A 27,279-nucleotide genomic window follows, 5' to 3' on the forward strand; every position below is an offset into this window, starting at 1 on the left:
GGAGCAAACATGAACAAGTTAGGATATAAACACCTACAATGGTAGTTACATAGGCTTACATACAATATTTTGGACCAGAAAGAAATGGTCCAGAAGAGATATATGGAAATTATTATTAATCCACTATTATTACTATTTTTCTTAACAACTTAATATTATCTTAATATCATTACTTAGCCTAATAGAGTAGAATTTCAATTGCACATAATTATCTATTTAAGTGTCTAATTTCTTTTTATATCATGTTACGAGAATACACATAAAATTAAGATGTTTGCTGGCCTGGGCTAGCATCAGTGGCATCAGCAGTTGGTCTGCCACCTGCCCTCAGGGGAAGGAGAGATAAGGAACAATGGAGCAGCGTCTGGAGATGTGTAATGAAGGGATGTGGGAGGAAGAGCTGTCTGGAGCGGCTCCCCCCTTTGAACCCTGAACTGTTTGAAGTGATGGACAGGCGATACCCCAGCAGGGGGATAAAAAGGGACAGGTTCGCTAAGACAGACACACACGCCACCCGAGGTAACGAGACCCTGGAAGCGGTGCGCCTCTCACGAGTGGTGAGAAGTACCAAACAACGGCCAGGGTGGAAAGGTACGATCAGCGGGAACCCGGTGTGTGTCCGCCCTTGCCTGGGTGCCGGGTTCACTGCAGAGGATCGACCGCATCTGGAGGAGGGGTCACAGTCGGTGACCTCAGGTGACATCACCAAGGACCCGCCCAAAAGTTGCTCGTGAGCAATCTCGCTGGTCTGTGAGTGAAGCTGTGCTGAATGATGAGTTGTTCTCTCTGTCTCTCTTCCCCCACCTTGTCCATCGCCATGGCAACGATTACTGCGAACTGAACTTTGAGTCATTTTGAAATTGGTCATTTACCCCTAGACAACGATAGAGCTTGATTGATGCTGTTATCTTAATTCTGTGCACATGTGTGGTTATCATTGTTGAATTGTTGCATTTATTATCCTTTCGATTACTGTGTTGCTTGTTTCTTTAATAAAACTTTCTTAGTTCTAGTACTCCAGACTCCAACTGAGTGATCCATTTCTGCTGGTTTGGCAACCCAGTTACGGGGTACGTAACAATCATCTTAATGTGGACAGGAATGGATAAATAATTATAGATTTATACATATATAAAAAATGGAAAAGGTTATACATGTGAAAAAAGTTCATGATACTTGTGAATTCCTTATCCAAATAAAAATAAAAAATTAAAAGAAAAGAAACTGCTCACTCTCTCCACCTCTGATCCCTCTATGAGGTGGTGGGAAGAATGGACGATTAAGTTGAGGAACAGTTATTACCCTTCAGCCGTCAGGCTCTTGAACCAGAAGGAATAACTTCATTCAATTTCACTCACCCCAGTATTGAACTGATTCTACAGCCTATGAGCTTACTTTCAAGGACTCTACAACTTATGTTCTTGATATTTATTGGTTATTGAGAACATAGAACAGTACAGCATAGGAACAGGCCTGTTGAACTAGCTGAAAAGTAAACCAAAAAAACCAAAATTTAATCCCTCCTACCTACAGAATGTCCACATCCTCCCATCTTCATCACATTCATGTGCCTATCTAAATGTTTCTTAAAAGTCTCTAATGTATTTGCCTCCACCAGCATACCAGGCAGCGCATTCTGGGCATCCACCAGTCTGAGTAGAAAACTGAAAACTTACCCCTCACATCCCTCTTGAACCTACCTCTCCTCACCTCCAATGCATGCCCTCTGGCATTAGACATTTCAACCCTGGGAAACAGATACTCTCTGTCCACTCTATCTATGCTTCTCATAATTTTATAAACCCTTCTTAGCCTCAGCCACTCCGAAGAAAACAAGCCAGGTTTGTCCAGCCTCTCATGTTAGGACAGGCTGTAGCAATGGAGAGAGACAAACTGAGCCAAGTTTACAGCTGGACACCCGATTCTGAGACTGACAGAAAGAAAGAGCACATTACCTAAAGATGGGACTGGAATCCAGTGGGATGTAATGTGCCTGCGTGGAAGGTGAGGGGTTGTTCCTTCGGCTTGCATTGTGCATTGTTGGAGCAATGCAGAAAAGCACAGGAAGGTCAGAGAAGAATGGAGATATCACAGGACAGACAACCAAATTTGGGATCATGCTTGCAGACTGGAAGCAGGAGCTCCACAGAGTGATCGGCGGTCTGCGTCTGGTTTGCCCAGTGAAGTGGAGAGCACACCCCCAGTCTGGAAGAGAAGTGTTTCAGTGGTTCTCTTGAAAAGACATCATGGGTCTCTACAGCAAGAAGAGATGGAAGGGTCTGTGTTTGCACAGAGAAGTTCTGTGAGATGGGGAAAGGCTGTTCAGGTTCCGGGAGTCCCAAGGGCAGCATGTTTGATATCAGGATTGGTTCTGAGTGAGGGGAACTGTGCAAGTTGAGAAGGGGTAGGTTAGTGTGACTGAAGGCAGTGGAAGAATTTGGCTGGTCAGCAGTTAATGATCATTACATCTATATAATCATAAGACATTGCAATAGAATTAAGCTTTTTTGGCCCATTGGGTCTGCTCTGCCATTCTATCATGGGTGATTTATTCTCCCTCTCTACCCATTCTCCTGCTTTTTCCCTGTAACAGGCTGTTGCCTGTACAGCAGGCTCCCTCTCACCACACACGACAGAGACAGATGCAATTTGGCACCAATGGCATCGCAAGAATTGCCAGCCAGCATTAAACTCAATATTAGGGACTCCTTTTTATTTTTTTATATATAGGTATCCATTAGTCTCGTGAGACCATGGATTTGCACCTTGGAAGGTTTCCAGGGCGCAGGCCTGGGCAAGGTTGTATGGAAGACCAGCAGTTGCCTATGCTGCAAGTCCCCCCTCTCCACGCCACCAATGTTGACAAAGGGAAGGGCATCAGGGCCCATACAGCTTGGCACTGGTGTCGTCACAGAGCAATGTGTGGTTAAGTGCCTTGCTCAAGGACACAACACGCTGCCTCAGCTGAGGCTCGAACTAGTGACCTTCAGATCACTAGACCAACACCTTAACCACTTGGCCATGCACCAACACACTCCAGCTCCTTATCTTCCCCTCAGGGTTTACTCAAAAGAGAAGAGAGAAATTGCCTTTAAACTCACGGGGAGCATAGGTCATCAACTTTTTTTTGTTGATGTTTCTGCAGCAGGCAATTTCTTTTTTACGAGGTCGATAACCCAGCACAGATGGAAAGTGTGCCGGGGAGCCGGCTGGGTTCGAACCCGGGCACCTTGGCTCCGAAGTGCAGCGCTGATACCACTATGCCACCCATAATTGGGTATAGCCATGTGGCAGCAGAGTTTTGCTCGTCCCAGATGAGCTGCCAACCATGGCTGACAAGCCCCATCTGCTTCAAGTGACTGGTTTTAAGGTGCCAGTAACCCACCTTTGCCCCTTCTCCTGTCAGTAGAATTGGTTCCAACGGGCTTAGTAGCTAAGCTAGACGTGAAGGCTGGGAGCTGAAGTTGGTTGGTTGAGGCTATTTTATAGGTAGTGGCAGCTTGTACCCAATGACTTGGCCTCCACAGATATCTATGCCAATGAACATGGGCAGACATCAATGGGCTCAGCACACAGCCCTGATGGGGAGGGAGGAGTGGTTGTGGAACCTGTCTATCAGAGGTCTGTTGGTTAGGAAGTCCAGTTGCACAGTGATCCCTCATCAATCCTTCATTGTTAAAAGCAAATCTAAGATAACCTGTTCCTGAGTAGGCTTAGCAATATACTGCCTGAAGAAGCAATCACTTATATATTCCACAGATTCTCCTACAAGAGCCTTGCCTGTCTGGAGCTCAGAAATGTAAAGGGACAGTACAATGGAATTCAAGAGCTGTGATCTCAGACATCTGAGAGACAGAGAACAGAAGTTGCAGCAGTGACTGTGGTAAAGAATAAGGTGGAACTGCAGTTTACAAACGCTTTAGACAGTGTGTCTGTTGTGGGAGGAATCAAGGACATGCTTGTGCTGATGAATGACACAGCATAGAAAGTGGATGAAGGGAAGGCAGTGGATATTGTCTACATGGACCTCAGTAAGGCCTTTGACAAGGTCCCGCATGGGAGGTTAGTTAGGAAAATTCAGTTGCTAGGTATACATGGAGAGGTGGTAAATTGGATTAGACATTGGCTCAATGGAAGAAGCCAAAGAGTGGTAGTGGAGAATTGCTTCTCTGAGTGGAGGCCTGTGACTAGTGGTGTGCCACAGGGATCAGTGCTGGGTCCATTGTTATTTGTCATCTGTATCAATAATCTGGATGATAATGTGGTAAATTGGATCAGCAAATTTGCTGATGATACAAAGATTGGAGGTGTAGTAGACAGTGAGGAAGGTTTTCAGAGCCTGCAGAGGGACTTGGACCAGCTGGAAAAATGGGCTGAAAAATGGCAGATAGAGTTTAATACAGACAAGTGTGAGGTATTACACGTTGGAAGGACAAACCAAGGTAGAACATACAGGGTTAATGGTAAGGCACTGAGGAGTGCAGCAGAACAGAGGGATCTGGGAATACAGATACAAAATTCCCTAAAAGTGGCATCACAAGTAGATAGGGTCGTAAAGAGAGCTTTTGGTACATTGGCCTTTATTAATCAAAGTATTGAGTATAAGAGCTGGAATGTTATGATGAGGTTGTATAAGGCATTGGTGAGGCCGAATCTGGAGTATTGTGTTCAGTTTTGGTCACCAAATTACAGGAAGGATATAAATAAGGTTGAAAGAGTGCAGAGAAGGTTTACAAGGATGTTGCCGGGACTTGAAAAACTCAGTTACAGAGAAAGGTTGAATAGGTTGGGACTTTATTCCCTGGAGCGTAGAAGAATGAGGGGAGATTTGATAGAGGTATATAAAATTATGATGGGTATAGACAGGGTGAATGCAAGCAGGCTTTTTCCACTGAGGCAAGGGGAGAAAAAAAACCAGAGGATGGGTTAGGGGTGAGGGGGGAAAAGTTTAAAGGGAACATTAGGGGGGCACTTCTTCACACAGAGTGGTGGGAGTATGGAATGAACTGCCAGACGAGGTGGTAAATGCAGGTTCTTTTTTAACATTTAAGAATAAATTGGACAGATACATGGATGGGAGGTGTATGGAGGGATATGGTCCGTGTGCAGGTCAGTGGGACTAGGCAGAAAATGGTTCGGCACAGTCAAGAAGGGCCAAAAGGCCTGTTTCTGTGCTGTAGTTTCTATGGTTTCTATGGTTCTCAGGATGTGACGAGATCACTGCTGGATAGTGTGACCACACCCATGGACCCTGGGTTGGACTGAATTGAAAATGAGGAATGGGAGTTGGGATCCACATGGGATGCAGAACAAGATGTGGATGTGGGAGCAGATTTTGGTCTAAAGCTTATTGAAGACAAGGGAAAGAGAAACTACTGAGGGTAAGCGAAGCACCAGAGACAGATGGAAAACCCATGAAGGGAGAACTTCAAAGTTGGCCTTCCGAGAAGTGACAGTCAGTGTAATTGTAAATCAAAGAAAATCTGCGGGTGTGGGACATCCAAGATAAAAACAAAACTGAGGCAGCCCTCGTGGTGCTGGTTTAGATCAAAGTCAATGTTTTAGATTAGAGACCCTTTATCAGAATTGGGAAAGGGTAAAGGAGCAGAGAAGAGGGTTGGATAAGGCCAATAATATCTGTGATAGGCAGGGCCAGGTTAATAGAGGCAGTTTGCAGGTGATTGTGCCTTTATTACATTTTATCCGTGGTATGTCACAGCCATGTGGAGCAGATAGATCAAAGTAAATTTACATAAGTCACCATTTACGACCCCAAGATTCATTTTATTGCGGGCATGCATAGAAAATCCAGGAAACACGATAGAATCAATGAAAGACCTCATCCAACAGGATGGACAAACAACCAATTTGCTAAAGACAATAAACTGTGCAAACACAAAAGAAAAAAAATTAATAAATAGAGACTGAGTTGAAGATGGGGCAAGTGAAAGTTGATTGAAATTATCATCTTAGGTTCAAGAACCTGATGGTTGACAGGTAATAACTATTCCTGAACTTGATGGTGTGGGTCCTGTACCTTCTTCCTGATGGCAGCAGCGAGAACACAGCGTGCATGGATGGTGGGTAACATTGATAATGGATGCTGCTTTCCTGCAACAGCACTCCATGTAAATGTGCTGAATGGTGGAGAGGGCTTTACCTGTGATGGACTGGGCCGCATTAAAAAGGAGAGAAAACCTGGGCTCACATTACAGATGGGGAACTTGGGAGAAGAAATGGCAAATTTAAGTACAGGCAGAAAAAAACAAGTTGGAGGACTGTATTCGGAAGGAATGCTGGAGCCTATGAAATGATAACAGGGCCTTTTAAAAATAGGATCAGACAACATCGACATGGATTTAACATGCACTTTCTTTGGTTTAATATCAGAATAAGGGCAAAACCATTTGATGCAGTATTTGGTCATTCAGGTTTTCAAACTAAAAATTAAACCCATTTAGAGATAAGGGAGCAGGGTGCAATTCTCTCACCGGTTCAGAGCTGCAGGGATCTGTGTGGGACCTAATCTAGATCAAGGATTCGGATGAGGAAACGGTGTCATATCTCCAAGTATGCCGATGAAACAGAATTGGGAGCCGGTATGGGTTGTGAAGTGTACAGGACTATTGGGTATATCGAAAGTTAAGTGAGAAAATGGCAAGTGGAATAAGGTGGGGAAAGTTGGAGCTCAATCCTTTCAGTAGAAAAAATAGAAAGGTCCTTTTTTTTTAAAATGGTGAGAGGCTGGAAAGTATTGGTATTCAAAGGGATTTGAATTACTTGAACATGAATCAAAGCCCACATTGAATTGACTTTATTTCTTACATCCTTCACATACATGGAGTAAAAATCTTTACACGTTACATCTCCATCTAAATGTGAAATCATAGTAATTTATAATAAATATAACAGTCAATGTAACATAGAAATACACTCAAATAAGCGTGAGTTAATCAGTCTGTGGCCCTAGTGGAAGGAGTCTGCTGGTCCTGGCTTTTCCCGTTTGGTAGCAGCTGGAATAGATTGTGGTCGGGATGGTTTGGGTCCCCAGTGATCCTTTGGGCCCTTTTCACACACCTGTCCTTGTAAATGTCCTGAATCATGGGAAGTTCACATCTATAGATGTGCTGGACTGTCCACACCACTCTCTGCAGAGTCCTGCGATTAGGGAGGTACAGTTCCCATACCAGGCAGTGATGCAGCCAGTCAGGATGCTCTCAACTGTGCCCCTCGAGAAAGTTCCTGGGAATTGGGGACCCATACCAAACTTCCTCAACCACCTGAAGTGAAAGAGGTGCTGTTGTGCTTTTTCACCACACAGCTGGTGTGTACAGACCACGTGAGGTCCTCGGTGATGTGGATGCTGAGGAACTTGAAGCTGTTCACCCTCTCAACCCCAGATCCACTGATGTCAATAGGGGTTAGCCCATCTCCATTCCTCCTGTAATCCACAACCAGGTCCTCTGTTTTTGTGACATTGAGGGAGAGGTTGTTTTCCTGACACCACTATGTCAGAGAGATGACTTCTTCCCTGTAGGCCACCTCATTATTGTTTGAGATTAGACCAATCAATGTAGTGTTGTCAGCAAGTTTATTTAGCAGATTACAGCTGTGGGTGAAATTTTTTAAAAATTCAAATACGAAAACTTGTTTTTATACAATTCCAATAATGTAAACAACCCAGCCCCCATTTCTGTGAAATCGGGTCCAAATTCCAGCTATGCACAACTTGTTTGTTTTGCTGTTTATGAGAGTCTTAATTTCAAAGCAATGACCCTGCGTTGCCTGACCCCTTCAATATAACCCCCTTTTGATTCGCTGTTCACCACTCCTTCCACACCACACCCAACCTCACTATCAAACCCACAGACAAGGGCAGTGCAGTGCCGTTGTAGTTTGGCAGACTGACAGAGGCCACGCAGCAGCTCTTGGATATCTCATCGTAGCTACCCCTAGTCCTGCACTCCAGTGGGAATCAGGCCACTGTCTCTTTCATCACTGACCTACAGAGATCTCCCCAGCAGCATTATTCCCCAACCCCACAACACCCATTTTTATCTTTTTCCCCTCTGTAGCTTTGTACTTCTTTCTGCAAATTGTCTCCAGGCTGTGGGCCTGCTTCAGGCTCTGGCCTTCCTGTCTATGGACTTACTTTTGCTCTAAATGCTGTTTGCTTACTTTTACTGTTTGCATGGTTTTTTTCCCCTCTGCTCATTGGGTGTTTGTTGGATTTTTTAAAAAATTGGGTTCTTTTGGGTTTCTCGTTTTGTGGCTGTCTGTGCAAGGAGACAAATCTCAAGGTTATACTTTGCTGACAGACATACTTCAGACTGTATGAAGGGTGCAGGCAGCAGATCTTTCTGCATGAAGTTACACAGCCACAAGAGTACGTTGCTGTTTTAACCACCTGCCTCTCGGATGCTAACTGATCAAAGGCACTTGGATTATGAATCTGGATCTGGGGACACCCCACTCCTTCCTCACCACTGTGGCTCTCTCACATCCTCACCCCACATTTTTACAGAGCCTGTAAAAGATTGGAGAGACAGATTTGGTTTATTGTGAAAGTGATTTAATTTATTGGTCTGTAGTGTTTGCAGTGGTATCTCATTACATTCTCAATGACACAATTGGCTACAAAAATAGGCTCCAAGGGAGCACCTTTGCTCACTAAAACCATCTGTTAAGTATGAAAATATTTCCTCAATGTTTACTACACAGTAAAACGATAACAGCAGCCACCAGAAACTAAATTATACATATATTAAATATCACTAAATGTTCTGTAATTTAAAAAAATTCTAAATTTTCATTTTCATTCAAAGTTTAACTCCCTTAGAAATATCTAAAACCATATAAAAGTCATTAAGTGGTATAAAGCTCCCCCATTAAAACTATTCGTACCCAGGAAATTATTTAAAATCCATCATTTTCCAGTGACTGTGCAAAGAGACAGGGAAAAGAAATGAGGAAAGTATTCCAGAGGGCTGAAGCGTAGTGAATTAGGCACTAAACGAGCTGACATCTCCCCACGTCGCAGTCTGGTTCCAGGAGCTGCCTTCTCCCCCAACAGCCGTCCCTTGTCCAATGGTATAACGTGTAGTGTTATGGCACAAAGCACTCCAACTGCTCCCATCAGTATCTGTCAGCATTAATCTGACGAGGAGGAGTAATACAGTTAAAAACAAAGCACAATAAGCATTTACATCAAACTGCTAACAAAATGCAGGAAACACCATTGGGCTGGGGATAGAACATGTGTGACTGTCACCTTGCTGAAATGGAGCAAAAGTGGCCTTTTGGGGACCCCTTGTGAGAATGAGGGGGAAGATGCAATAGATGACACGTGGTGAAGTAACTTTGTGGGGCTGAACTATGGCGTGGTGGCACAGCGGCTAGCACATTGCTTTGCAGTGCCAGTGATCACCAGTTGGGGTTTGATTCCCGCTGCTGTCTGCAAGGAGTTTGCACGTTCCCACAGTCCAAAGGCACAGGGTCAGGGATGTGCGCCGTGGCCTTGCTAGTTTGTACGTTCCCACAGTCCAAAGGCACAGGGTCAGGGATGTGCATGGTGGCCATGCTATGTCGTCACTGGAAGTGTGACAACACCTGTGGGTTGTCTCCTCCAAAATCCTGTTGGTCTTGGCTGCTAATGACATTTCACCATGTTTCAATGAACATGTGACAAATAAAATCTGTAAACATTTTTGCCAGGTGGATCTGGACAAGGCGAATGTACGCAGTACAAAAATGCCAAAGTTTCTAAAGTGGAGCCTGTAGTAACTGTGGGACTAGGTAAATGCTGGTCTGTAAGGGGAAACAATTAAAATCCAGGAACATGATCCAACTGAAACAGACAGCAGATTAAGTGGGTGGGCGGGGGAGAGGGTAGGAGGTGTTTCTAAAAGATGGGCTAGACTACAGCTGGAGGACTGTGTGCGGTTCTGGTCACCGCACTATAGAAAGGATGTGATTGCTCTGAGGACTGTGTGCAGGTGAACCTCACCTGGATGGAGTGTCTCAGTAATGAGGCAAGAGTGATGTGTATCGTTGGTACCGAGGCTGAGGGATACATGACAGAGGTGTACAAAATTACAAGATGTAGATAGGGTGAACTGTAGGAACCTTTGGTCATATTCACTTCGGCTGTAGTCAGAGGGAATAGCTTGGAGTTAAGCAGCAAGGGGTTTGGAGGGAACTTGAGCAAGAATCTCTTCACCCCACATATCCAACGAGAGAGTGGTTGGAATCTGGTTCACACTGCCTGAGGGGGTGGTGGAAGCTGAGAATTAAGTACAGAACTTCAGAGTTTAAAAAAAAACACCCATCTGGATGAGCATTTGAATCACTATGGCACAGAAGACCACATGTTGGTGAATGGGATCAACATAGATAGGCACTTGATACCAGCAAAGACAAGCGGAAGGTAGGGATTGTTTCTGTATTGTATGATTCGAAGGCCAAGGGTAGCAAGTACACATAAATACCAGACCTTTCCAAAGAACACCTAATCTGTAAATATGTTACTATTCCTACATCAATACCCAGTTCAAGTGCTGGAACTCCCAGTCTAACAATGCAGCAGAGGGGCAGGTACAAATCAGTGTGGCAGCTCAGCACCACCACTTCTAGAGGTGGACAACAAACACCAGCCTGCCCAGATTCTCCCCCACACCGAATTAAGATACTACTTGATTATCCGGGGAGGCTGTGTTCAATAACTTTGAGAGGGTTTGAGGCCATCCTCCTCACTGGGCTCAGGAGTGGTGACAAGTCACATTTTTGAACTCAGCACCATCATCATCTAATTGGAGATGGTGCCGTGTGGTTCACAGTTCTGAGGTCGTCATCAGCAATCACTAGCAGTCGAGTATAATTCTTCTCCTGGTGGCTGATCTGGTCACTTGTGGGTCTTGAGATGACTGAAGAGGCCGATTCGGATCTGCAGTGTTGGCAGGTGTAGATGGTGGTGGATGGAGCTGTTTGGGCCTTTCCCAGTCTCTCCTTGCATTTAGTCTCAGTGACACAGTGGAGGTATTCTTCGAGCTGTGCAGTTCCCTCGTAGACAGCCCTCCTCCAGCTTCCTTATCCTAATTTCTCCCATCCATTCAGGATGATGTGGCACCTCCTCAGGTGGGTCGTGATGTTGTCCTTGAACTGCTTTTTCTGCCCTCCAGGAATGTGCGTTGCATCCTTGAGTTGGCTGAACAGGAGGTGTTTTGGGAGGTGGGAGCCGGAAATCAGGCATACAGACGATGTGGCCGACCCATTACATTTACGAGCAGGGCCAATGAAAGGGAACTTGCAGAGATATTGTACATGCCTGCTACCTGTTTACCTCCTGCCCACAGAGGAGAAACTTTGGCAAGTTGGTGCAGCACTGAGAATGGTAAATATCACTATGGATGCGACCGAGTGTCCGGTTGTGTAACTGGGCGGGCGGGTGAGCTGGGGCTGTGTAACCGGGTGGGTGACCTGGGCTCAGCCTTGGCTGGCAGCCAGCCTAGAAGGACAACTCGGATTCCAAGCCCGGGTAGATGGGATTCATTAACCTTGTCAGGCAGTCTGTCTAGGAGAAGGAAAACTGATACTCAACCTACAGCCTTGTGGCCTCAGCTCACTGTGGAACGTTTCCTGGCCTAAAGAGTGGAATTCTTCATGCTCACCGATCCTCACTATAGACCTATGCAGTGCAGAAGGAAAGAAAAGTCCTACAGGGATGGAGAAGGGGCCAAAATTCCCCCTTGATCTTCACAAGCGAAGAACCAGCCATCATCATCATACATTGCTACCAAGCAATACACGTGGAGGAAAAGCATAATCAAATTGCCTGCTTTGGCAGGTTCAATCATCAGGGCTGCACCCATCCAGCCTCAGGAGAAAGCATTCTCCCACAAGCTTGACTTGCACCTTGTTACAGAAAGACAAAGACAAGTACCCCAGCAACCAATTATCCAGATAGTTTTCACCTGTCCCAGATGTATCTAGTCAATTGGGACTTGCAGAGGTCAATGCTGGAGTGGGGGCGATTGGATTATGTCAAGGGGAGGTGTTAGACTCCAGTGCCTGGCACCTGTGGACCATACTGGGAAACAGTTTAACACTTAGCTCACCTTCATAATGTGTGCAAAGAGATATATTGATGGTACCCACCTCCATTGATCATTCTTTGGCCCTGGGATTGTACCCCAACCACATTCTTAGAGTTCCTGTTTAAATGTCCAAAGCTCCTGTAACAGAGTTATACTAATCAATTCTACTTCCATGGTGACACATGCAGTACCAATTAAAATGTCATCAGGACGTTGCCCAGCACCCCTAAGTACAAAGCTACAACAATGTCGAGAACCTTGTTAATTACAATCCCAGCCTCTGACCGTCACCAGTGCTCTCAGCCCTCAGCCCTCCCCCCTCACCACCCCAGCTATACCTACAGTCTATCAGCTGAGGTGGATTCCGACTCCAGTGTGCTCTGAATCTCCAGCAGAACTCCTGAAAATGAGTCGAGAGAGATCAAATTCAACAGCCAGCCACATGTTCTAGAGGCACATTCACACCCTTCCCCACAGCCCACTCTCGGAGGCACATTTTACATGCAGACACCAGTAACGGCTGGATGACTGTACAACAGTACTCACTCTCATCATTGAGTAATGCATGCTCCATGATCTCCACTGTCTTCTTTCCTGTAAGATGTTAATACCAGATCAGTCTGAGCTACCAGACACCCTCTGCAACATCACTCACCATTTTCCAGCCCACAGCCTCAGAAACCTGGCTTCAATCCCAACCCGAGGTACATCTTCTTCCCATGAACTCTTTGGGGTGTAGAAGGAGATTTCTCTTTACGTTTATGAATGAACTTCAGATGAACTTACCATTGCCCTCACTCCCAGTACTAGCCAGCTCGCTTAATCCGCACTTCTGTTGTGATTGCACTGGTTCCCTGTGAATGAACAGTACAACAGCATCCTATTAAAAAGCAACCATCTCCCAACAGATATATTTGGCAGATTTAGTGGGGATGGGTATATCAGAACACAGGCAGGAGTTACCTGGCTACAGGTACAAGTTGCTCATGGCATATTGAACTGTAAATACCTTGCATTTAAGCAACTTTCTCAACATCACCATGTTCCACAGAACCTTACAGCCAATCATACAAATACACAGCAGAGATGAACGACTAGCTAGTGCTGACTCAAGAATCATCTTTGTGATCCTTGCAATGTACTGAGAGCTCTACCCTACTGTGCTGTTTAATTAGCGGCCAACAAGCCCAGCAGCAGAAAGTCAAGGTCTCAGCAGGATAACAAATCAGATGGAGCACAGCCTCTGGATTGTGTCTCCTCAATCAGGTTAGACAGCACCATGAAAAGTCGACAATGATCCATCAGGACGAATGAGACCCTCCATCAGAAAACACAGCATTGTGTGTTGCTCGAGATTTCCAGCATCATTTCTGTGACACAGCACAACACCCAACAGGCTCTCACACCTGTTGCTGTTCCCCGGGAAATACAACCGCATAATGAGAGGGCAAGGAGTCTGAACAATTCAGTAAGTTACGAAGACAATGTTTTTTGGCCAGGCACACAAAGCTTACGTGGAGTTGGGCATAGTGACAGGTCCATCTTGTGGAATTCTCTGTTGAGAAGTCCTGGTTCCCAATCCCTCATCAATGTCAATGACGCACCTTGGTTCCACCACAAACTTAGAGGAAACAGAGAACCTCTCAAATTCAGAAGGAGAGATGAGATAAAAACCTGAAAAAGCAAGTTAGATTTGGTCAGAAGGACATTTACTTCCAGCTGTAGGTGATCTCAGCAAGATCAGGGGTGATGGGGAGCTTGCTGAACTCAGGAGGAAGAGACAAGAATCAGTATGGTGAGGCAAGTTGCGTGGATTCACTCAAGGGTTCAGGTTAGGATGCACACCGCAGCTTTACGCAAATGGTTTATAGATTACTTATTAACTTCTAATTTTCAAAGTAACATTTAATTAGAAATTAATCTTTAGTTCAACAAGGACTGAGGTTTTTCTATTTTTACCTTAAAAATATCACCCCAGAGCTAACAATTCCATAAGGAATTAGAAGGGAAATGTCAAGATAATTATGGGGGATTTTAATATGCAAGTGGATTGGGAAAGTCGGGAAGGTAATGGATCTCAAGAGAGGGAGTTTGTAGAATGCCTACGGGATGGCTTTTTGGAGCAGCTTGTCCAGAAGCCCACCAGGGGACCGGCTGTTTTGGATTGGGTGCTGTGTAACAAACCTGAGGCGATTAGGGAGCTGGAGGTAAAGGAACCTCTTGGAAGTAGTGATCATAGTATGATTGAGTTCAGTTTCAAATTTGAAAAGGAGAGGCTGGTATCAGGTGTATCGATATTTCAGTGGAACAAAGGAAATTACAGTGGTATGAGAGAGGAACTGGCCCATGTAGATTGGAAAAGTAAGCTAGATAGAGGGACGGTAGAGCAGAAATGGATGAAATTCCTACAAGAAATAAGGATAGTGCAGGAAAAATATATTCCAAGAAAAAAGAAAATCATGAATGGAAAAATGGCACAAATGTGGCTAATGTGAGAGGTTAAGGCTAAAATAAAAGCAAAAGAGATGGCTTACAAGGAAGCAAAAATTAGTGGGAAAACTGAGGACTGGACGACTTTTAAAAACTTACAGAAGGAAACTAAGAAAGTCATTAGGAAAGAAAAGATGAATTATGAAAGGAAGTTGGCGATTAACATAAAAAAGGATACTAAGAGTTTTTTTAAATATATGAAGAGTAAAAGAGTGACAAGGGTAGATACGGGACCGATTGAAAATGATGCTGGAGAAATTATAATGGGTAACAAAGAGATGGTGGAGGAACTAAATGAGTATTTTGCATTAGTCTTCACAGTGGAAGACATTAGCAACATACCTGATAGCCAGAGGTCTCAGGGAATAGAATTAGGTACAGTCAAGATTACTAGAAAGTGCTTGGGAAGCTAAATGGACTAAGAATAGATAAGTGTCCCAGACCGGATAAGGTGCACCCAAGGGTTTTGAAGGTGGTGGCTTTGGAGATTGTGGAGGCATTGGAAATGATCTTCTAGGAATCAATAGACTCTGGCATGGTTCTGGAGGACTGGAAGGTAGCAAACGTAATTCTGCTGTTTAAGAAAGGAGGGAGGCAGCAAAAAGAAAATCACAGACCTATTAGTCTGACATCAGTAGTTGGAAAGTTATTAGAGTCAATCCTCGAGGACGAGGTTATGAAATACCTCGAAGTGCATGACAACATAGGCCCAAGCCAGCATGGCTTCATGAAGGGAAGATCCTGCCTCACCAACCTATTGGAATTTTTTGAGGTAATCTCAAATAAGATTGACAAGGGAGAGGCTGTGGATGTTGTGTATTTGGATTTTCAAAAGGCCTTTGATAAGGTGCCGCATAAGAGGCTGCTTAATAAGATGAGAGTCCATGGAATTACAGGAAAGATATTGGAATGAGTGATGCATTGGCTGATAGACAAAGCAAAGGGTGGGAATAAAGGGATCCTATTCTGAATGGTTGCTGGTTACTATTGGTGTTCAGCAGGGGTCGGTGTTGGGGCCGCTTCTTTTTACAATGTATATCGATGACTTAGATCATGGATTAAATGGTTTTGTGGCTAAGTTTGTGGATGACACCAAGATAGGTGGAGGAGCAGGAAGTGTTGAAGAAATGGGAAGGTTGCAGAGAGACTTGGTCAGTTTAGGAGAGTGGGCAAAGAAATGGCAGATGAGATACAATGTTGAGAAATGTACGGTTGTACCTTTTGGAAGAAGAAATAATCGGGTAGATTATTATTTAGATGGGGAGAAAATTCAAAATTCGAAAGTGCAAAGGGACTTGGGGGTCCTCGTGCAGGATAGCCTAAAGGTTAACCACCAGGTCGGATCAGCAGTGAGGAAAGCGAATGCTATGTTGGCATTTGTTTCAAGAGGAATAGTGTATAAGGGTAAGGAGGTGTTGATGAGGCTCTGTGGGGCACTGGTGAGACCTCATTTGGAATTTTGTGCGCAGTTTTGGGCACCTCATCTTAGAAGGGATGTTCTGATGGAGAGAGTTCAGAGAAGATTTACGAGGATGATTCCTGGAATGCAGGGGCTAACATATGAGGAGTGTTTGTCAGCTCTTGGACTGTATTCATTAGAGTATAGAGGAATGAGAGGGGATCTCATAGAAACATTTCGAATGTTGAAAGGGTTAGACAGAGTAGATGTGGAAAGGCTGTTTCCCTTGGTGGGTGAGTCCAGGACAAGAGGCCACAGTCTTAGAATTAGAGAGTACCCATTTAAAACAGAGATGAGGAGAAATTTTTTTAGCCAGAGGGTCATGGATTTATGGAATTCGTTGCCACATACAGCTGTGGAGGCCCGATCATTGAGGGTGTTTAAGCAGGAGATTGATAGGTATCTAATTAGTCAGGGTATCAAGGGATATGGGGAAAAAGCCAGAAATTGGAACTAGATGGGAGAATAGTTTAGCTCATGGTGGAGAGGCAGAGCAGACTCGATGGGCCAAATGGCCTACTTCTGCTCCTGTGTCTTGTGATCTTGTGAAGACATTGTGCTTCCTTGCAACAACTATAAGTTTCCAGCTTGGTTGAACTATTATACAATAATAAGTACCTTATTCATCTCACTGACAATTCCAATATTTGTACCCAATGTGTAGACTGCTCCAGCGCACTACAGAAAGCAGCTGGTACTCCAACCCCTACCTTGGCCAGACTTTGTGAAGACGCAGGATGCAATTCCGCTCACATCCTCTTTCCTGATGCACTCATACCGAACTTGATTTCTAAGGGTTGGGAGAGAGATGACCTGGACATCACCAAGGTTTGTGAGCACCAGGAGCCCATTTTCATTGTAATCATCTGCTCGACTGCTGCTGAAATTGGCCACCGACACTTTCCGCACCCGGGACCCTTCCACTGCCGTCAGCTTCAGCTTGGTTTTCGTGCTGACTTTTGGTAGTGTGAATATCTGTCAAGAGAACAGAGCAGAGATACAGTACCTCATGACAGAACTGACCTTGACCACGTATGGTATGGCGCAGGGGTAGAGTTGTTTAAGTCACTGTAGAATGCAGGGAACGTAGCTCATACCCAGAACACTGCCAAACATAAAAGAAAAAAAACAGTTCCAGATCTGGAAAACTTTGTTATTCCAGCCACATTGTCTCCAGCTTAGTCTGAGATAAATGTGACATCCAAAGGATGGGAATGGAGGTGGATCCAGGGATAACATTTTATTCCTCCCCCTGGATAGGTGGTCGTTGCCTTAGGTCGCACGTATTGCCCATCCCACCTACCAATCAAAATGAGTTACTTGGTCCTGGATCGTGTTGCGGTGCTCATGATGGTTAAGTTGCACTCGGAGACAGTCATGCAAATGTCATACCACTCTTTTAAGGAGGGAGGAAGGCAAAAGAAAGGAAATTATAACCTCAGTGGTTGGGAAAATGTTATTAAGGATGAGGTATCAGGATACAAGTCAAAGTCAGCATGGTTTCTGTAAAGGGAAATTTGACAAATTTGTTAGAGTTCTTCGAGGAAGTAACAAGCAGGGTGGACAAAGAAGAGGCAGTGGATGTCATTTACTTAGATTTTTAGAAAGTGCGAGGCTGCTTAGCAAGATAAACTATTATGGCATTGCAGGAAAGATACTGGCATGGATAGAGGAATGGCTGACAGGTAGGAGGCAGTGAGTGGAAATAAAATGGGCTGGTTGGCTGCCAGTGACTAGTGGTGTTACTCTGGGGTCAGTATTGGGACCACTACTTTTCACATTGTTTGTCGATGATTTAGATAATGGGATTGATGGCTTTGTGGCAAAGTTTGCGGATGATACGATGATAGGTGGAGGGGTAGGTAGTGCTGAAAAAGCAAGGCAATTACAGCAGGACTTAGACAAAATGGAAGAATGGGCAAAAAAAGTGGCAGATGGAATACGGTGCTGGGAAATGTATGGTAATGCATTTTGGTAGAAGGAACAATAGTGCAGATTAATATCTAAATGGTAGAAAACTCAAACATCAGAGGTGCAGAGGGACTTGGGAGGTCTTGTGCAAGACTCCCAGAAGGTTAATTTACAGGTTGAGTCTGTGGTAAAGGCGGCAAATGCAATGTTGGCATTTATTTCAGGTGGAATAGAATATAAAAGCAAGGAGATAATGCTGAGCCTTTATAAAACACCTGTCAGCAATATCGTCAACAGTTTTGGGCCCCATATCTCAGAAAGGATGTGTTATCATTAAAGAGTCCAGAGGAGGTTCACAAGAATGATTCTGGGAATGAAGGAGTTAATATATGAGGAGCATTTGGCAGCTTTGGGCTCACTGGAATTTAGAAGAATGCAGGGGATCTGATTGAAACATACCAAATGTTGAAAGGACTAGACAGAGTGGATGTGGAGAAAATGTTTCCTATGGTGGGGTGTCCAGAACTATCGGGCACAGCCTCAAAATTGAGGGGGACCTTTTAGAACAGAGGTCAAGAGGACATGTTTTTTAGTCAGAGAGTAGCTCTGAGGAATGCTGTGCCACAGACTGCGGCGGAGGCCAAGTCCTTGGGTATATTTAAGGTGGAAATTGATAGTTTCCTGGTTGATCAGGGCATCAAAGGATATGTTCAGAAGGCAGGTGTGTGGGGTTGAGTGGGATCTGGGATCAGCCATGATGGAATGGCGGAACAGACTTGATGGGCTGAATGGCCTAATTCTGCTCCCGTGTCTAATGGAGTCAGAGAGCCACAGCATGGGTAGAGTCCCTTTGGTCCATTTAAGGCATACTAACTATTGACCACATATATACACGGAAACTAATCCCATTAAAAAATCTCTCCACATTCTTGTCAACTTTCCCCATTTTATCATTTGCCTAAACACTAGAGGCCAATTTACCTACGGACCTGCATGACTTTGGGATGTACCTAGGGCAGACCCACAGTCACAGGCAGAAGGTACAAACTCCATGATGAACCTGATCATCTTTACTAACATTCCACCACATTCCTGACTTGTAGCTCATACCTCATTGGCACACAAGTGTTGTGGGGAGAGCGAGATGGATAACCAAATCACCGCCAAGCACAATTTGGTCAAATGCTCAAAGTTCCTGTAGGTCCTTGCTCAACTCATACAGGAAATGCCCAGCAGTGGAACGCCAACATCCTGCAGCTTCCCAAGTGAAGCTGGATACTCTGGGTACTGAACATATGCTGGTTCTTACAAGCTACAAACTCAGTTCCATGCGGTGTCAGGACAGCAAGAAATGGCCAAATGGAGATAGGTAGGATTTGGGTAATTTAACTGCCAATTAACAATGTTTCCTGAATGAGGGGGGTCTTATTGAAACCTTGATAGAGTGGATGTGGAGAGGATATTTCCTATAGTGGGCGAGTCTAGGGACCAGAGGACAACTATTTACAAACTTAGAACAGAGATGAGGAGAAATTTCTTGAGCCTGAGGGTGGTGAATCTGTGGAATTCATGGCCACAGGTGGCTGTGGAGGCCAAGTCATTGAAGCCCTGACTAAACAAGAGCCTATCAACCTCTGCTTTAAATATACTCAAAGGTTACGGGGAGAAGACAGGAAAATTGGGTTGAGAGAGATGATGGAGAGGAGCAGACTCGACAGGCTGAATGGCCTAATTCTGCCCCTATGTCTAATGGTGCAGTTTGTTGCAATCATTGAAAATGTATGGCATGTGAAGAGGCCATTCATCCCACGAACATCCAAAGGGCCTGCTGCTCAAATATATGTCAAGGGCTTTACGTGGCAAGGATTTCTGCTACTTCCACTCTATCCTTATACCATTTATATTAAATCTAAGCATGTTTATTGACCCCTCAGCAATGGGAAATAAAGTAAGTAGTACATATGAGTTTGGGGTTCCTCATTCAAGTCTGTTTCAAAGAGAACAGCCTTTGCTTTTCCAATTTTCCCTCATAGCTACAACTTTCCAGTTCTGGTGACATTTTCATTTTTAGATAAATTGATCATACCTCAGTTAGAACCTTAATTTCCATCTTTTTCCCTAATTATTCCAATGACAACCGGAATATGATCAAAACCCTCCTCACAGAAGTGCTCTCCACTCTGCCCAATATTCCCAAAATCAACTCCATAGTCCCCTTCCCAACCTTTATTTTTATGTTAGGCTTGCTGTATACTGGCTGAAGAGTTCTGGATACAATTTAGGGATTCTGTAGCCTGTATATTGACTGTACTCTGCCAATACTTAGGAAATTAAAATTCCCCATTATCTGTGCCCTAATGTTAATTCATTTTCAGGAATTTGAGGTTAAATTTCTCTACACAGGCACGAGACCACCTTTTTTGCTCTTTACTTCAACCAAATGGCCTGACTTTACAATCTTTTTAACACATTAGCCATCTCACAATTCTGATTAATGAGGCAATAGAGCCATCTCTCCTTCATCCTATCATCTCATATGAAGAGTCTACCTGGGGATATGAAGCTGACATCCCCACCCTGGAGCCACGCTGTAACTGCTGAAGCACACTTCCACATGTCCAATGCACGCAAGCACCATATTTATTTTGGTTTATGTTCCAACATTTGTCAGCCATCTTCCAATCTCATGAGAAATAGCAGGAGTAGGCCACTGGGCCGTTAAGCTTACTTTGTTATTCAGTAAGATCTTGATTCATCTGGCCATGGACAGCTCCCCTTACCTACCTTTTTCCCCATAACCCCTAATTTCCCTACTATGTAAAAATCTAACTTTTCTACTTAAGGAGGAAGCCTCTATTGCTTTTTTTTGCCCAAAACATTGACTATTTCTCTCCATAGGCGCTGCCTGATCTGCTGAGTTCCTCCAGCATTTTGTGCGTTGCTAGAGAATTCCACCTCACCTTCATCCTAAATCTACTCCCCTACATCTTGAGGTTACGTTCCCTAGTTCTAGCCTCACCTATCAGCAGAAACAAGTTCCCTGTCTCTATCTAGTCTGTATCCTTCAAAATTTTGTTTCTATGAAATCCTCTCATATTCTTATGAATTCCAGTGAGTGTAGATCCAGGCAACTCGATCTCTACTCAAAAGCTAACCCCCTCTTTAAAACCCTTTTATGTTCATATCCGCATTTCTCTACTCCAAACTTCCATAAGGCTTCCCAACCACTATAAACCAGTTTAAATTCTTCCCCACAGCACTAAAAAGCCTGAGACCTAGCAAGCCTCAGTTCTGTAGATGTGCAACCAGACCAGCACTTTCTAGTTCCAGAATTGGTGCTAGCTCATTAAATTCTACCGCTGCATCTCACCCTTTGGATGATCTCACCACTGGAGCACTCACAACATCCTTGACTGTCAATACCAGTAAGGCACCCCGTGGCTATATCTTGAGCACCACTCTTGTATATTGGGGATTCAGATAAATTGTCTCCACCTCAACATATAGTAAATGACCTGGTTTTGTAATCACAATCCAAGGCTGAATATTGAAAGGGCTGGATAGAGTGGATGTGGAGAGGATGTTTCCAGTAATGGGAGAGTCTAGGTTCTGGGGCAAAGCCTCAGAATATAAGGATGTCCCTTTAGTACAGAAATTGAAAAGGAATTTCTTTAGCTAGAGGGTGGTGAATCTGAGGACGACTGTACAGGCCAAGTGATTGGGTATATTTAAAGAGGAGGTTGATAGATTCTTGATTAGTAAGGGTTTTGAAGGTTACCAGGAGAAGGCAGGAGAATGGGGTTGAGAGGGAAAATAAATCAAATGGCGGAATAGAGTCAGCGGGCTGAACGGCCTCATTCTGCTCCTGTCCTGTGGCTTAAGGCTCAATCAGTTAATTTTCAAGTCATTGATACAGGTTGACCATAGGGGAAAGTTAGTGATGGGTGAGTTTTCAGGTTTCAAAGGGTGGTAGTTACTCCTGTGTAGGCTTTGGTCATCTGCGAGCACTTGGACTGTGACACTGCCACCGTCAGGCCACACCTCAAAGTTGCTTCAATGTACTGTCAGTACAGATTACAGTGGACTGCAGACCGATATGACTCATCTTTCTCATGGGATTACTGACAAAGCTGAGATGCAGTACATGCAATTCCGGTTTAAGTAGATACAACACAGATTCCTTAATTTGAGATTCTGAAATAAATCTTCAAAATTTGCTCAAAAGCCAAATTTAACAATTTTTACCAGAAACCCAGATAATAAGGAAATCAGAGTTCTGTGATATTATATTAAATAAAGACTACATTTTTTTTTGTCAATAACTCTGAAATGGAAACATTTGCAGCTGCAGTAGTATTGAAGGCTGGAAGAACATCAAGACAGACCCAGACTGTTCTCTGAATTTGCTGGATAGATTGAACAATTACCTTGAACTGTTCTTCAGATATGACCAACAGCATGTGGTTCCCATGCATGTCAGGGCTTCTGGAAAGGTCATGAGCTGCTTCTAGAGGTTCAGGTAGAAAAATCCCCCGAGCATCCAGAATAAAGATACCAACCACAGGGGCTCTGTGCATTAGCTGAATTTCCTTTGCTGCGAAGACATTAGAATACGTTGATCAGAACCGAAATAATTCAAAATTTCTGCAGCTTGTTTGCAAAGGTTAATATTAATATTAATGCAATATTTTTTCCAAAAAAGGGATTGTGTATTATGATTGTGTATATATGTATTAATATTACTATATTCTTCCATTTATTCTTTGATAATCCAGTAGTTGAATCAAGCAGTACTGTTTGATTTATCAGGGAACTAGATCCTGCAAAGATTGTTATCACAGCAGCTCAAGGGATGATTGAGGACAAGGTGGTTGCCAGGAGATTTGTGAGCACAGTTCACACTACAAATTCTATTAAGCTCAGGTAATGAACTGAAAGCAGACAGCCAATAGCACTGTGCTCATTCAGTAACCATTTTCTATGGTTCCTTAAAGATTAGGATTAGAAATAAAATGGCTTTGTTCGAAAGTCTTAAGCAGTTCAACAGCATTAGGACAGGGTGGCACCACTCGCGGCATTAATTACCTGCCACAGCTTTGGCAACCTGTCCACTCTTCTTGGATGAGATTAGACTGCACGTGTGTGTGTGAGAGATGGATATTTGACAACATCATGATGACACACAGTAAAAGTGAGAATCAAAAGTAGTCTAATCAGCATTGATAAAGTTGGAGGCGCTAAGCTGCAGGCTCAGGGCTATAACATAGTATCACACATCCTACAAGGGATGGCAGTGTTCAGCTTACTCACCCTGTGTTGCAGTGACTGGCTCTTCCATTCTCCTCTCGACTGGAGGGACGTGAATAGCATAAGCAAATACAGTTCCACCGTTGGTACCAGCCCATAGTGATGGCTCATGATAGGAACCTGCAGAACCAAAGTAAAGTCCACTTAGCTTCAAGAAATGCAGCTCAGTTTCTAGTCCAGCCACTGTTGTGTTGATTACAGTAACAAAAACAAAATTTACACACGAGATGAGCAGAACAAAAAGATGCACAAGATACTGGAGATAGTCTTCAACAATGACAGTTTGTCTGTTCAACAGGAGATACTGGAGAGGGATAGAAGATATACTCCGCGTAATAAATAGGCATTACTCAAAAATCTGGATGCCAGAATTGATTTATTAAAAAACAACTTTGTTATTTCATAACAAGTTGTTTTACGGAATAGAATGTTATACTTTTAAATGTGTAAAGTAGGATGCACAGTAAGTGGAATATCGATAGACAGAGCTTACAGGGGAACATTTATTGATGTGATTGTCCAAAAGCCACAGAGAATCGTGGAATCCCACATTCCACTACATCCAATATCTGTACCTGGCCAGATCACCCATGAATCATATGGGCAAAATCTAACACAGAAGATAACAGTGCTGAATTTATTAATAGTTCTTTTGCATTGAAGACTCCAGCCAATGTACAATAAACTCCAGGAGGTGGAAAGGAGCGGTTTAGTTCCGGACACAACCCACTAAACTTGAAATATTAAACCTCACTGACATATTGATCGAGGCGTGAACTATCTTTTGTGTGACAACTCCCCAGGATCAACAGCTCAATAAGCGATTTTCCCTCACCATCTCTTACAAAGGAATCTGCAAAGTAAAGTGATCGGACAAATCCGGTGAAGGAGTCATCAGCAGAACGAGCCTCAATCCTGCGCTGCACGGGTGCTAGCTCCATTTCATTCAGTGCTTCTCGATCCATCCTGGCATTAGCCTCCTGCACCTGGAGGCACAGAAAGATCACATTACATCAGTGGTAAGGACAGGCACAGTAACAGACCACCTAGAACTTCTGTTTGTCAGTTAATGAGGTTTTATTTAAGCAAATTATGTTTTACAAATCCAAATCTTTAAGAAGGTGCAAAGACAATGTAGATAAGATGGAAATGAGTGGATAGTGTGCTACATTTTTCAAAAGTAATTTCATAAAGTGCATCACAAAACAGGTTCATAAAATAAAACGGCTTGTGCATCTTTTCTAGGATGGGGCTGAGATATCAGTGAGGAGAGGTGTAGGGGAAAGTAGGAATAAATGGTTCCTTTTCATGCAGATAGACAGGAACAAAAGGATGCCACAGGATTCAGTTCTGAGCCCTCAGTATTTACTATGATAACTTTAATGAATACAGTGAAACACGTCCAAGTTTGCTGATGATAAAAGGTAGGTGGGAGAGCGAGTTGTGAGGAAGTCTACACAAGGTCTAATAAACAGATGAAATAAGAAGATGGGAACATAATGTGGGAAACATGAGGTTATGCACTCAGATAGGAAAACAAAAACTAGCAATAACGTTTATTAATATTATTCAGAAACTAATAGAATGAATGGAAAACAAATCCTAGTGTGCTGATCCAAAAGATGCACAAAGTGATGTGAGTACTTAGAGAAATTAAAGTGGCAAATGACTTGTTCTTCATTGCATGGAGAACAGAGTACGCAAGGAGATCTGCACTACTGTGTGTGGTTTTATTATTTGTATTAAGTGTTGGAACCAGTACAAGGGAGATTCTCCAGACCAATCCAGGAGAAAGTGCTTGTTTTACAGGGAAAATTTAAGTTGACTTATGCTCCCTAGAGTTAAGGAAATGAACAGATGGTATTGAAACATACAAGGAGTCTGAGATATTGCCAGGATTACGTGATGAAGTGAAAGGCTCATCAGATTGAAATGAAAAAACCCCTAGAGGGATTCTACATTCTAGAGGGCTTTAGGTGTCTAATCGTTTAGATGTACTCAATTCCAAAATTAATATTTAACTTAAAAATAAAGTCAAAGAGATACTGCAACAATTCATTATCACAACATAGAAGACCACTCAGATCATTAAGTCTATAACAGTATTCCCAGTCCTCCACTCTGCACACCACACACACTTCCACGCTGGAGCTATTCTCCATCAACCATCTCCACTCCGATATGTGTGATTTGAGAGGGGTGGATGGAAGAAGATGGCGGTGATGGTGGGACTGGTTTACTTACAGAATTGAGGCCTGTAGAATTGAAGAGTCATTCACAACATGGACAGGAAATCAGTTCACAAGCAAAACAAGCAACAGTAATAAACTTGCCGTTGCCAGCATACATCAGAATTCCTGCACCTGTCCTGCAGTCTGATCAGCTGCAGTTAACCAGCCCCAGCACCACTTGCATCACCTCTGCAATATTCAGCTCTGATGCCAGCTCATGGGTTTGAAGCAGGGACTGCCACATCATTTTATGTTTTACTGCAATTACTAAAAAAAATTAACATTGTCAAGCTTTACTTTTTTTTCTCTCAACGTAGAGGAAATCTAGTCAAAGTAGACTGATTTTTTTTTAAGCAGCAATGAAGGACTGAAGGATTGGGTGGGAAGGAACGTGGAGATACTAAACTAGCTATAACATGGAGCAGGACTCAGGAGCCATGCCAACTACTCCTGCATAGCTTGCACTACTGCAGTAAAAGATGGGTGTAGAGTGACACTACGTTCACATCAAAGCAATATCAGCTGTTCAGCAACTCTGACACAAGCACGAACACACCTCCATCACCTTGTAATCCTTCAGATATCAAGTAGGTACAGAACATTTTCAATCGCTGAGATGCACACAGAACTCCCACCCTCAAACCCAATCAAAGATGCAGACCTCCTCTAACCTTAGCTGCACCGTTCCCAGGTACCGGCCGCTTCCTTCCAGAGGTTCTGGTGCCCCGGATCCGACGGAACGATTGCCGCAGTGATTTCTTAATCGACTTTACTCGTGACAGGGGACCTTCGAGTGCCAACTGGTCACTGGGGTGCAGTGTGCATCTACAGCAGGACAGAAGGATAGCTGTCTTTGAACCTGGTAAAATGTGCTTGAAAACTTTTATATCTTCTGCATGATGGGGGGCGGTGGGTAGGAGAGAGAATGGGTGGAATCTTTGATTATGCTGGCTGCTTTCCTCAAGCAGCAAGAACTGTAGGCAGAATTCATAGAGCGGAGGCTAATACACTTCATATAGATTTCTGAGGCATTTGAGCAAGTTCTACATTGGTAAGCTTGTAAAAACTGGATCTCATTGAACTAAAAAAAGATCTGGTTAGGCAGTAGAAGATGGCATTCGCAATGGAAACAAATGATTCTTGTGTGAGTATTCTGTGAATTTGATAGACAAACACTCAAAGTGGAAACAAAAGACTGGAAATATAATTAGTATAAATTCTTAATTTATTTAAATAAGAGCCAATTAATCAAATTTGTTTTCATGAAAATTTCTGAATATTTACAAGGGAGGGCTGAATTATAGGGAGAGGAGGGGCAGGTTAGGACTCCCTTATTTACATATAGCATGGAATAGGCCCTTCAATCTGCATTATTTAATCCTAGCCCAATCATAGGACAATTTACAGTAACCTATTAACCTACTAACCCGAGCAGCCACTGACAGAATGTACAGGCAGTGGAGGGAATTGAACCCAGGTCGCTAGTATTGTAAAGCGTTGTGCTAACCACTACACTACTGTGCTGCCCTAACTCAGAATATTGGAGACCGAGGGATGATCAATAGGATGTAAAAAAAAATGGTCCATGGTACGATGAATGTACAGTCTTATTCCAAAGAAAGGGGATTAAGAAACTAAAGGACATAGGTTAAAGGTGAAAAGTGAAAGATTTCAAAGGGACCTAAGCAACAGCTCCTTCATGCTTAGAGGGATGAGCTGTTAGTTAAAGTGGTTGAGGCACATACAATAATCTTATGAGAATAGGTTTAGTGAACTCAGCCTTTTCTCC

General features: G+C 43.5%; 1 protein-coding gene across 6 annotated transcripts in view; it reads right to left on the reverse strand.

Annotated features, from left to right (window-relative positions):
- Positions 1–8,064: 8,064 nt before the first annotated feature.
- Positions 8,065–27,279, reverse strand: part of llgl2 (LLGL scribble cell polarity complex component 2) — a 202,139-nt gene continuing 182,924 nt past the window's right edge. For all 6 annotated transcript variants that reach the window (XM_063030849.1, XM_063030852.1, XM_063030851.1 and 3 more), the window contains 11 exons: positions 26,162–26,315; positions 24,095–24,245; positions 23,263–23,379; positions 22,380–22,546; positions 16,752–17,016; positions 13,607–13,766; positions 12,879–12,946; positions 12,639–12,686; positions 12,435–12,492; positions 12,154–12,230; positions 8,065–9,156 (listed from right to left, as the gene is read on the reverse strand). In XM_063030849.1, the coding sequence (XP_062886919.1) occupies positions 9,152–9,156; positions 12,154–12,230; positions 12,435–12,492; positions 12,639–12,686; positions 12,879–12,946; positions 13,607–13,766; positions 16,752–17,016; positions 22,380–22,546; positions 23,263–23,379; positions 24,095–24,245; positions 26,162–26,315 (1,270 nt within the window). In that variant the 3' untranslated portion in view covers positions 8,065–9,151. The remainder of the gene's footprint in view (positions 9,157–12,153; positions 12,231–12,434; positions 12,493–12,638; positions 12,687–12,878; positions 12,947–13,606; positions 13,767–16,751; positions 17,017–22,379; positions 22,547–23,262; positions 23,380–24,094; positions 24,246–26,161; positions 26,316–27,279) is intronic.

The sequence above is a fragment of the Mobula hypostoma genome, chromosome 22 (genome assembly GCF_963921235.1).
Source record: "Mobula hypostoma chromosome 22, sMobHyp1.1, whole genome shotgun sequence".
Lineage (NCBI taxonomy): Eukaryota > Metazoa > Chordata > Chondrichthyes > Myliobatiformes > Myliobatidae > Mobula > Mobula hypostoma.